Consider the following 12,569-nt stretch of genomic DNA (forward strand, 5'->3'; position numbering starts at 1 on the left):
ACTCAAGGACAACTCAAACCGTTTTGCATGTAGCTTAGTTCTGCATCTCTGTTTAAGGGCAAAAAGGGTTTTAGTCAGTGTGGTTAGTTGACACTACAATCCCTAGAACCATGTGCAAGAAATAGCACTTGCAAATCAACAGTACAATCAGACTGCCTTCAAACAGACATTAGGTTTTGTGCTTCCGGATTTCTTATTCAAATATAACGTTCATGAGATTGATGACTCTCCCACTGTCATCACTGTTTTATCAGGATAACTTACTGTCCATCAGCCTCCAGTTCAATAATGGATCATATACAAAGGCTTCTAGCACAGCCATGACACTGTCCTTATGCTCGCGCAGGACTTCCATCACTGTGTGACAGGTGATTCTGTAATTGCCATCAAGGCCCGTCACCTTCAGAAGAGAAAGAAGCCATCAACCATGCTGCTTTGTTCACTATGCAACTCCAATCCTAAATTTTAGGGAGCAGGAAATGGTTCATGCTTTGAATTAAAATTCACTTCTGTCATTCTCTGTTCATCAGAAGAACAGGACAGATGATCCCTACAACCTAAGCTCCCTTCTGCCATCAAGTTGACCACTGTAAAGTACCATGCTATCAGTTGTGTTTGGTTGATGTAAAACCTATTTGAAGTGAGGAAATTATGGAAGGACTGAGAAATGGAAGACATTTCCTCTATTTTCCATCAGTGAAAACGTTACTTCCCACTGTAATGTACTGTAAAGATCACACGACCTAAAAACGTATGTTACTGTTTCAACTTCATCTCTCCTTCCTGCAGGAGTGGAGAGGTTCAACCATAACAGTAATACAGGGAAAAAAAAAACATTAGAAATAGGTGCCATTTTCCCTAGGAACAATTCCCTTCGTATCAAAGAGGGAATATTTACCTCCATAGCGTTTGTCAGCATCCTTGTTAACCTAAATGGAATCTTCTCAGGGAACTTCTCTCTTGTCATCGCAACCTAAACAAATAATGGAGAATTAGTAAATGAATGGCTAACTTATTAAGAGTTAATAAGTATTGCTTTCTAGTTACACCCTTAAGGGTTATACTCCAAACACAAAGAAAGTCCCAGCTTTATATTCCTGAGCTTCCACTAATTTGAGAGAGAAGCATAGGTAATTAACTTGGCAACAGGGAAAATTCAAACATGTGCCTGTGTTGCCAATGCTAAGTAACAAAAATTGCCAATGGAGCTTAAACTGCTCCAAGAAATTTTACAGAACAGTGATGCTAATAGCTAATACATCTTTACTTGCTCTAAAGTGGTTAGTTTATCACCAAGACATGCCTCTGAAATAAAACCAATTTTATTTTCACCCATAGGTAAAAGTGAAACTCAAAAAGAAACAAACAGGTTGCTCAGGACTACTCTTCAAGGTCTATTTTTCTTGACTTATAAATAAATTTTTGATCTATCAGAGAATGTGAAACATTACTGAAGTTTATGTTCAAATACAAACGACTTACCTCAAAACAGTCCCCAAAGTCGATATGCAGGATTTTTCCACTCAGTCTGTCTAACATCAGATTGGAAGGGTGTCTTTGATGAAGGAGTAGGAGAAAAAGCAGATTGACAGGTCATTAAGAAAAAATAAAGTAAATCACAGCTCTAGTCTGAAATGATATTTATCTTCATGAATGAGAATAGCCAGTGACAGCTTGCTTGTCTGAGGTCTTCAATCTCGGGATGAACAGAACAGCTTCCTTGACAGTGCATCTATCACATTATTTTTGTAATTACTTCTCAGGAATTAGATATCATCTCATCAGGGAAGACAAACAACCTATTGGATCACTGCCATCAGTACGGTTCTTGGATATGAACATCTATTTTCCAGTTAGGATAAGTTCTTTAAGTTCTTCTTTTTGTATTATCCTTTTTCTTTTTTTTTTTTTCCAGTATATAAATACAATGAGTTATGCAAGTGAAGTAATGTAAATTGGATTACTACCAGAAGAGAAGAGAATCAGACTTGACTAACAGAAACCAAGATACTGTTATTCGTGCTGACTTGTTCCAATTTTGCTTTAATCCAATTTTTAGAGGTTTTAAATTTCATTATAAAAGCCTTTAAGCTCAAGAATAGAAGCTTCTTGTATAAAAACATTTGAGGATTTAGCTTTTTTGGCACTACAGACCTCAATTCTAAATGATACTGCCTTCAAAAATATTTTGAAAGTTACAATGCCCCTTTTTGACACAGAATCATGTACTACATACAATATTTCTTTGTTTTACCATTTTTTTCCATTTGCCTAATTCATTTAAGTCTATACTTCCCTCCAGAACATGTCTGCAATGCAGATCAGAAAAAGCATTATCTTCTCCACTTCATGGAAAAAAATGGGAAATCCTATGACTGAAAGGCCAAAACCAGAACTTGTGGCTCTTGATACAGTCTTGGGTGTATTCCTCTCAGAACAGAAGAAACTCTTATTTGTTCTCAAGATGCACAAACTCTATCACATGCTGCAGTGTTGAAAATAAGGGCAGCACAATAAAGTCCATAAAGACGGTGTCATCACAGTTCAGCAATATCCATACTGAAAGATGTTATCATAAGAGCAGATTCAATGAACAGACTGAGAGGTCTTTGCAGTCTGCTTTCGTTTAAAAAACAAAAACTTTTGCAGTATTACTCACCTGTCCCCAAGACCCAGAATGTACCCAACCATTGACATCACAGCTAGTGAACGAGTGTAGTTTGTTCTTCTGTCAAACCATACCTACAAGCAGAGACAGAATAGGCATGTTGCATGTTTCAGCTTACATTTTAATTTATAACTGCTATATTTTGGAATGTGAAAAACACTCAAAATCAATAATTTCCAAACAGGGAAAGATCTTCATGAAGCAGCACAGTTTTATTTGTTTGTGAAAAAAACACCTTCTGCAGACATTCATTTGGAGTTTGTAATATGCAAGCACAGCCACTTCTCCCACATTCTGCAGAGAAGACAGTACACGTGCTGAACTAACCTCTGAGCTTGGACTTTTCAACCACAGCAGTTTGGCAAGGTCATCACCAGCTGTGTTATTGACAGCATGTTCAAATACTTCTACCTTCTGCATTAAAGTCAGGTGGTCATAATCTGGAGCCATCTGTAAATGAGAAGTGACATTAAGCAACTAAGAACGAACATTCAGTAACCCCTAGCTGTACTATGAGAAACACAGCAATCACAAATAATTTCAAGATAAACGTGATACAAAATTATTTGCAGACTGACCAGTATGTTACCAAACATAGTCTGAGAACTACAGTGAAGAACTCAGGTGAAATGGGATAGGAAACAATTTAGCATCCAAAAAATAGTCCATAGCCATATTTAATTAAAATACTGCTGAGGTAAATATGTTTTGAAAAACATTTCCTGGGTTGGCACACAAGTTCCTTTTGGCAGGCTATTCCAACTTCTCTAGTAACATTCTGTTTCTCCATTCTGTCTAACTTTGGCCATGTTCCTTAGTCACAATGTTTGTAAATGCCAGCAGCATGGCACCTTCTATAAGACACATCATATTCATGCAAAACACATTTTAGTCACCAGATGGTGACAACTTATGGTCACTGCTAAAATAGGAAAGGAGAAACAAATAAATTTATGGCCAATTTTGCCTTTTAGTAGCGTTTTAGAACACTTATCTGATATTCTTGCATTTATTATTGGTACCAACAACAATTAAAAGCAGTTAAAGTAAGAAAAACGTGTGCACCACTGTTAGACACTGGAGACACTTGAGTAGTAAAAGAATGCACCAAAAAATTTGCTACTTTTGCCCTTTACCCTCAGCATGATGCGATGTTCAATGTTCAGCAGGATCTTTTTCTTCTCTCTGTAGTCGCGGATGAGGGCATGCAGTGTGTCACAGTGGGGGACCCAACCTATTAAGCCTGAATTTGTGGACAGTGGAATAACAGCATATCTCTGGATGCTACAGGAAAAAAAACAAAACAAAAGAAAATCAGAGCTCAAATTGTTGTATGCTATAACCTACTGTACTTGAACTTTTTTCCCCCCCCAAACAGACCTGAAATATCCATTTGGATGGCTGATGTGGTTTTCACAGGAATACTGCTTTTAGAAGGCACATACTACGTGGCCCATGAACGTCTATAATTTGTACGTGACATTTGATATGTTGATGTTTGAACAATAGTGCACAGAACTGCAGTCAGTGAATATTGACCAAGCTGTTTACTGACTATAATAAAAAAAATCCTTCATAAAAAGCCTGCTCTCAGCTTGAGCACTGCCTTAGGAGCCTATCTTGAAATAGTGTTTAACTCAAATACTATTAACAATTCACAAGAAAGAACTTGTACACTGAGGAAGTTGTTTGTTTTATGTAAAGCATTTCCTCCAAGTTTCAGTCTATGAATGAGTATTCTCTTGCACACTCAAATCAGCTTAGCTCCAATACTCTTCACTTCCTTACAAACCAACTAGATATGCCAAGGTTTCCTGTATATTTGTTGGATGTCATTCATGCATAAGCACACTCAGTAACCATCCCTAACACATACCTGAGGTTTTTACGAAGAGAAGTTGGGTCGTTTGCTAGCAGAGTGTTGACCAACCCAAAAAGCTGCATCACTCTTTCATCTTGACGAAGGTCTTCATGACCTTTCAGAAGGAACACAAACTCATGCCCGTTGCTTCCTGGAAAAGGATTAATAGGGAAAAGTTTACTCTCACTGAGCAAACACGAAGGAGTAAGCACAAGGACACAGAAGAACTGAGAAGTTTGGCAGTCAGACTGAGCAGACTACTAAGAAACACCTCATCAGAATGGAAATGCTGTAGAAGTTTTATGTGACATATACTAAAACCAACTGTTTATATACTGGAATAGCAAAGTACAGATTGCTTCCTCTTACCCATTAATGTTAGTTTCCTGGGCCGCTGCTTGGAGGTGATGACCTGAAGTGAGGGTGCAATGGACTGAATGCGGATGATGGGCTGGTTGGGATCATACGTTCCTGGCACTGCCAATTCCAGGTCCCGGCACATTAAGAGTTTTGGTGACACGTACTGTAGTTCCAAAGAAGTGAGCTACAGAAGACAGATGAAACTCAACCCCTCAAGCATTCAGTTAAATCTCACTTAAACATCTGAAGAGTTCATGCTGGCAAGGAGCCTAGAACAGTTCACAGTCAGCTGTCAATACTTCAGTTCTTGCCAAAAGGGCTGCATAAGTAGAAAACTTGAAGCTTATGAAGCTTCTGAGCAAATCAAAAGCAGTTAATTCTAGAATACTGAATTTGAATGCTTTGGATAACCAAAAAACATTAAACAGAGATTAGTATTGACAACATGCACTGTAAGCCCCACAACAGAACTGTACCTCTCCCCCTACCTGAGGCAGCTGCTTTGAGATACGCCTGAAAACGTGGTAGTAGAGATCCCAAGCCTGGGTTAGGTCCTTGACATTTCCTGATTTCATATACTTCCTGCACCACTCTTGAGCTTCCATTAGATCTCTGCCATAGGCCTACAGAGGAAGTGAAAAACAAGAGAAACATTTCTGCAGACTATGGTGGAACAGGTGGAGACCACTTAATACCAGCACAGTCTATTTTCAAATTCCATTGCAAATCCTTGACCTCACATTTTTCATAGCACGCCAAAACTAATGAACCAGAAATTCCTGGATCTAAGACAGGCACTGAGTGTTTTGGGCAACATTACTCCCAAACAGACTTCACAATAGGAGGCAACAAAATGAACAGAACATTCATTCAGTTGAATATTAATGGACCCTTAAACAGTAGGCTAACAAGCTCAAATGAATTTCTTTTGGAGACTTGAGAGAGGTAATATCTACAGTCTGTGCTGGTGGTTATCATGAAAGGCACAGCCTGGAGTTAGAACAGGTAATTGCAAAGCAGTTGTATGTCTTCCAGATCTCGTCAGAAACCCACTTGATAAAGACTCTAAGGCAATCTGTGCCACTATAGCCATGGAATACCATAGCCACCAAAAACAATGCAGACCCAGAAATAAATGAAAAGTAATGAAATCTAACAACATAATAATCTCAACAGCCTGAGTCTTTCTCTTAGATGGCAGTGGTCCTTGGAACTCCTCTGGGGCAGGAGGCTGTCCTGCCTAATTTTGAGGGCAAACGGAAGTTTATTTGCTGATACCTGATTGAAGGATGTCTCTTTTAAAGTCTGAGGCCCACGCTCCATCATTGCATGAAGTGGTTCCAGCACCTCAAACATTCCCTTCACGTTTCTTTCTCCGAAGTACAGACGAGATGCTTCTTCCAACCCTTCATGCCACATCTCATGCCATAGGATCGCCACACGGATTAGCTCTTCACTTACCTATTTCAGATCAGGAAAAAAAAGATAAAATACTCAAGAAAATCCCTAGCCATTATGAATGAATGCTGACTTAAAAATGTGAAACGACTTTCTTCTCCAATGGTTACGAAGTATTTGTTGCTATCAGCTAGAGGGAGCTACAAAAACTCCCACAAGCTTGTTCTATCTTTTCCTGTAAGATGATGATCAGGCTTTTCTCACTGAACTTGTTGCCTTTGAAATTCTGTGTATATTTGTGTAACTTGGCCTAATAGCATTAGTTTTCATTTATTCATAAAAACCTTGAGCAATTGAATTAAATTACATGGCAATTGAATTAAATGAAAGGTTTTGTTTCCACTTTTCATTAAGCAAAAATATCACTGTGGGAAAAACAACTCTTTGTTTATTCCATCTTTATTCATAAGGACACATGAGAACTCTGTCTGAATGTTATGGCTCATTTTGTATTATTCTCTTGAAGTCATGCTGACACTAAGCTCTTCCAAATTAAAAACAAAACAAAAAAACCTTATATTTGAACAAAATTAACATTGAACAGTCATTTTTGTATTGTTGTACCTGAAACCTCACATACCTTATGGTACACTTAAGCACTCACCATCATTGCCTGCTGCACCAGCGTGTTACTGTGCTCACACATGTTCTTCAAGATTTTATTTGCAGCATTGTGGCGAGCAGTGGTTGTGGATTTAGATGCCACAGTCAAAGGATAGATCAAAGCCTACAAGTGATATCAACAAATAATAATATTTTAGGACCACACAGAAGAGTTGCATAAATTGAAAGATTAGCAGAACATGAATAGCAGTCTTAAGGTCAGACAAGAGAAAGTAACCTCGGTTCTTGAGAGAGGTGGTAGCAGTTTGCTATTCAAAGACTTCCCATCCAAAAAGCTTACAAGACTTTAATTCTCTGAACAGCAGAATGAATTTAAGAGCCTGTATCAAACCCAAAGAACAGAAAAATGTACTCAGCATTTTGTGATTTTCCACGCTGTGGGAAGAAATTCTGGAAAAAAAAACATCTCAGGAGCAGGCTTTTATCAGTCACTGAATGAGATTAGATTTAAGGCGACAATCTGCACTATCCAATTTTCTCTTAGAGGAAGAGGACTTCCCCTGCAGCATGGTTCACCCACCTCCTATTTCTTTTGTTAATTGAATAGTTCTGAGGGACTATTTCACCTCAGTCCTGCAGCAGCAGAAACGCCCCCACTTTCACCTGCTGTGAATTCCAAAGCAGGTATCAAGAGCAGCAAGATGGAACATACAAGAAATACTCTAACAGGCTACAAGTCTATGGAAATTCCTTCTCTAAGCTAAAGCTTACCTGGGGGTGGTACCGTCCAATATCTGTGAGGAGCTGATGAATGAGACGTCCTACTAATGGTCGAGGCGTGTCAATTCTTGCAATAAGCTGAGGGATAACCTAATAGTAAGGATAAGTAAAATAAACATCTCTGTCAGCTCACACACACAGTTCACAAGCTGTTTTCTGCTCTCAGCCAGAGACCTCACAGTCTCTAAAGGAGATACAGGCCCATCATTCATTTTTGAATCAGAGGATAACATAGCAAAGTTCCAAACAGTGCCAAAAATGCAGAACAACTCAGTGAGATGACACATGTTCTGGGCAAAACTATTACAGGATCTTCACGTGGACAGAGTAAGTCATGTCTTGGAAGTGTAACACTCAAATAAGAAATTAAGCCTTTTTTTTTTTTTTTTTTTTTTTTTTACAAGACTCAATCTACAAAGTAGTCTCAAAATAGACTCACTGTCTGGGTTACACTGGAGTAGCCCAGTGTTGTTTTATGCCCGATCACTATCTTCAGTTTTTAAATCTTTGCTCTCTCATTCTTATGAATTAGTCTACATATAAATACAGAAATTAATACAAGAATGCTTCTTTAGTATCTACTCAAAATTCTTGTTAAGTCAGTTACAAATTGTACTGCGTGCACACTGCTTTTGCCACTCACCTACAGAAGTGTTTAACAAAGGATCCTCCTGGGTAACTTGTAAAAGAACCCCCTAGGATCCCCAAGGTCTTAGTCCTTTGTGTTCCTTACCTGCAACCAAGTATCTATTTGGATTGCCTTGACCCCTTCAACCAAAGCTTCATTCACATCAGGCCAGTGACCATAATCAAACCATAGAGTAAGTACTCTGGAAGAAAGAAACGTTCATTAGCAATGAAACAAAACAAAAAATACCATTCCAGTCAAATATCTTCAGTTGCATTTACAAAAAACTCTTCTCCCCAGAACCAAGCTAGGATAACCTAACATGCATTAGTTTGAACTGAAGTTTAGCCATAACAAGAGCTGAAGAAAGGTTCTAATCTTAAACTACGTGGCTTTATCATCTAGATTACCTGAGAGTGTCTTGTAGGTTGTTTCCTCGAGACAGAGATATGGACCGGAAGAAACCTTGGACAGCGGGGACAGTGTACATCAAGAGAGTCTTGGATAAATCCTTTTGGAATGAAATTGCTGCATTAGTTCTACACAGGAGTATCAATCCACAGGAATGCTAAACTTAGCATGGGGAAAGGGGAGAACTATGTGGAAACAGACCTAATCCACATTATAGTTTGCTTCCATTCGTGCTCCCACAGACCACATCACTCCTGGACTTTATTTTCTGCTTGACAAAATATATTTATATAGATCTGTATTTACATAGACCTTTCAGGCTGGTAGGACTGTGAAGCATTTTTGTACCTCACTTTGTTGGCTATATACAGGCAGTGTCCACAAGCCAAGCACACACAGTAGCTTGCTTCCTGTGTCTGAAGACTAAGTACCTATTTCTTTAAGTTAATAGGTTGGACTGATACCTCAGTGACTTTTTTCTGCACTGGAGATGGGATGGGACTGTTCTCTGTGCTCTCTGCATCACTCTCACTGTTGCTGCCCTCAGTGTTGGCACTGGTGATACTGGCTCCACTGGCATGACGCAATTTCTTCTTCTCATCTCTGGCCTGGTTCTGATGCTTGTAGTGAAGCACTGCTTCAAAATTCATCACTGCCCAGGCATGCCAGGCCTGCCAACAGGAGAGAAGAACTTCAACAGAAATGGTGGAGATGAATCCTTTCTGCAACTTGTACTGAGTATTAGGTAATAGTTCAACCTTTCTGAGTCTAGAGATGAGAAGTAATACCCTGCGGACAACACAATGCTTTGCTTTCTCTAATCATTTGAAGTTTTTATTGCCTTATTATCTTAACATCATGGTGAGCTCTCAGTCAAGAGCTCCATATTGGATGTTATAGCATCAAAGGAACAAGAAATAAATCACATTACCTTCCCATACTCCTTAATTCTTCAAAGCTTAAGTAGGTGTAATGGGAAAAAGACAATGGAGATGTGATCATTCACTGTCTCTGTGCACTGTTTGGAACCTTTCCTTACTGACCTTGTACCAGTTGCGATCATGCTCTGTTGCAGCACTGTAGTACTGTAAGACTTTGGGGATGGTACTCTCGTTGATGCCTTGCAGGTTCAGCTGCCACTCACCCAGTTTCAGGAAACACCTGGTTAAGCAAAGGGATTATTGACTCAGACACAACCTGAAATGAAAACAAAACCTGCTGGTTTAAGAGGCAGAATTCTTATCCAAAGTCTGAAAAAAATGTTTCACGTGCTAAACTCACTCAGTAAGCCTCTTCTATGGATGGAGTGCATGCATTTAACAGGTAAGGTTGGTTTAAACTTTATGGAACAAGGCTAGGGTCAAATTTTGTTCCTCATTTTTATCAGTTACAAAATGCACTTTAGAAGTAACTAACAAAAGCATCAAAATACTTATTCAGTAATGATAAAAGGCACACAGCATGTGTGCTGACTAGCTGTATTTATCACCATATGAACTACCCTTCTGGAGAGAACAGGCACCAGCCAGCCAGCAGAAGTGCAGAGCAAATGCTCTTCTCCCAAGCCAGAAACTCCATTAAGCCATCTCCTCCCAGAGGAAAGAAAAACAACATTTTTTCCTGCAGTAGGGTGGGGCTGTGAAGTTCTGTGCTAAGCTTAATACTTTGCTCTCTCAGCAGTCTAAATACCACACTTACGTAGCTGTCCTCTCAGTACTTTGACTTTTCCTGCAAGCCTTGTTCAAGAAAAATAACTCATTACTAGCTTATTTTCCATGATAATCAACCTGAAAACACTAAGACAATGCTGTTATCAGGTTTCCATTCTCATAAAACCAACCCTTCATTAATGAGTACTGTCTGCTTTCTTCTTCAAATTGGAAATAACAGATCTGGTAACCACAGATTTATGGAGGAAAATAGAGCTTATGAGGTGCATTTCAATACAACAATACTTTAAGAGACCATCACATGCTTGGCACCCAATGCCCAAAGCACTGCAGTTATACTAAGGGCTGCCACAGATGTGCCAGGCATGTGGGAAGAGTTTCTTTCCTACTGACTGAATCTCCTGAAAAAACAGAGATGAGAGCGATGCCTTCTGCCAGTGAGCCACAGTGCTGGAATAACACAGCCAGCTGCCAGGGACAAATATGAGCTTGTTTACACTGACGTGTCACAGTAACACTTCCTGAAATTATAAGATGAATAATGATGAATATTGAAAGGGTCTTCTACCATCTAAATGAGAAATCTCTTTCTTCTTAATCAAAGCATGGGTCTCATCTAACAAGTCTCGTATGCATGCACCCTGCAACCTCAGGACAGACAGTGTTACCACATAGCTACAATGGGTCTCCAAGAACTAGGTGCTGACCGTGCCATAAGCTTGTGGAGTTCCTGCTTGTGCTGCTGGTCCTCAGTGGCAATGGCATGCTGTGCCTGCTGCTGCATTGTCTGTACAAAGTGCTGCATATGCTGGAATGCATCAATCTGTAATTGGATGATGGTTGTGGTAAGAGCCATGGGGGTTAAATAACATTTCACACGTAGAAGACAACATGGAAATAAGTTTTCACCAAAAGCAAAAAATAGTTTTGTTTTCTTTGAAAGCCTTTTAACCATTTACATATCTCTAGAATCAATTTATGCCAGGTCTGTAGCCCCTAATAAACGAACAGGATAGAAATTCTTAATTGTCTTATAAATCTGGCCTCTGAATCGCTGCACTGAGGAACAAATAACTGCATCCTGATAACATCATGCATACAGTAGAGAGAATGACTGACAACAGTGCAAGCTAGTACTTGTTCTTCAATGTGCAAGAACCCAGATCTGGCAAACTGGCAAGGTCAAGTATATGAGAATAAACCTCCAACAGCAGAGAATGTCCTATTACTGCTCATGTATAGTAAGATTCTAGAAATCATATAATGGTATCTCAATTGCAATTGAACACGTACAAAGAGTCCAGCAACCAACAATCAAATGTTCGCAGTGTACATACTGTGTCTGAATGGGTCACAACCATAGCAGACTGGGTGACAAATCCTAAGAAGCCTACCTGTAATATGCTACGGCTTGGAAAAGACAATTTGAGAAAATACTGTCTAAAGGAAAACTTGCAGGTTCCCTTCTAAAAGCCAGGCTCTGGCTAGACTTATAGTACATACCACAGAACCTAAACTTTGACTTATTTCAACAGATGAAAATCTAGATCTCTCCTGAGTTTGTTTAAGAAGTACAAACGTGTTGCTCCTTTGCCAGACTACAGAAGGCATTAGTGCTAAAGTAACTATCAACATTTTGGGGGAATATTCTCTGAAATTCCTTGGGGTGAATTATGAGGTAAAGAACTCTGAAAATGCAGGGGAAAAAAAAAGTGTGCATGCTTCAGTGGAAATAATTAGAGTAAAGCTCTTGCAATCTGCAAGGTCATTTCAGGTCAGAAACTGCAGAAAGTGTTAAGAGTCCAATTTACTTCTGTTCCACCTACAGAAATGATCTACTTTAAAGTGAGGCAGCAATCACCTGAGTTGGAATGCCTTATTTGTCCGGTTCAAATGTCAGCATGCACAAATCAGTTGTCATGAAAAAGGGTATTGGCCTAAGGCAAAATTAAAGTATCACATCATTAACAGGGAGGCGTCGTTCCACAGGTAATAACTTAGATACTTCATTAGAAGTAGGAGGGAAAAACGATCTTAAAAACAGTAGTGCTGTTGTACCAGATATTTGTCAAAACATAACTGTGAAAGTCTCTATGCACAGAGCTTATGTGCTGCAGGAAAATATGAAATCATTCAGCAAGCAAGAGCTTGTGATTGCATCCACATCTG

At 39.2% G+C, this 12,569-nt stretch overlaps 1 protein-coding gene across 1 annotated transcript in view; it reads right to left on the reverse strand.

Annotated features, from left to right (window-relative positions):
• Positions 1 to 12,569, reverse strand: part of MTOR (mechanistic target of rapamycin) — a 62,650-nt gene that overhangs the window by 2,947 nt on the left and 47,134 nt on the right. The window contains exons 37-53 of the mRNA XM_417614.8: positions 11,108 to 11,223; positions 9,774 to 9,891; positions 9,195 to 9,401; positions 8,730 to 8,830; positions 8,425 to 8,521; positions 7,683 to 7,781; positions 6,952 to 7,074; positions 6,168 to 6,350; positions 5,378 to 5,512; positions 4,899 to 5,073; positions 4,545 to 4,680; positions 3,805 to 3,952; positions 2,996 to 3,118; positions 2,660 to 2,742; positions 1,483 to 1,555; positions 899 to 973; positions 265 to 400 (exon numbers count right to left, since the gene is read on the reverse strand). Of these exons, the coding sequence (XP_417614.3) occupies positions 265 to 400; positions 899 to 973; positions 1,483 to 1,555; positions 2,660 to 2,742; positions 2,996 to 3,118; positions 3,805 to 3,952; positions 4,545 to 4,680; positions 4,899 to 5,073; positions 5,378 to 5,512; positions 6,168 to 6,350; positions 6,952 to 7,074; positions 7,683 to 7,781; positions 8,425 to 8,521; positions 8,730 to 8,830; positions 9,195 to 9,401; positions 9,774 to 9,891; positions 11,108 to 11,223 (2,128 nt within the window). The remainder of the gene's footprint in view (positions 1 to 264; positions 401 to 898; positions 974 to 1,482; positions 1,556 to 2,659; positions 2,743 to 2,995; positions 3,119 to 3,804; positions 3,953 to 4,544; positions 4,681 to 4,898; positions 5,074 to 5,377; positions 5,513 to 6,167; positions 6,351 to 6,951; positions 7,075 to 7,682; positions 7,782 to 8,424; positions 8,522 to 8,729; positions 8,831 to 9,194; positions 9,402 to 9,773; positions 9,892 to 11,107; positions 11,224 to 12,569) is intronic.

Source organism: Gallus gallus, chromosome 21 (genome assembly GCF_016699485.2).
Source record: "Gallus gallus isolate bGalGal1 chromosome 21, bGalGal1.mat.broiler.GRCg7b, whole genome shotgun sequence".
Lineage (NCBI taxonomy): Eukaryota > Metazoa > Chordata > Aves > Galliformes > Phasianidae > Gallus > Gallus gallus.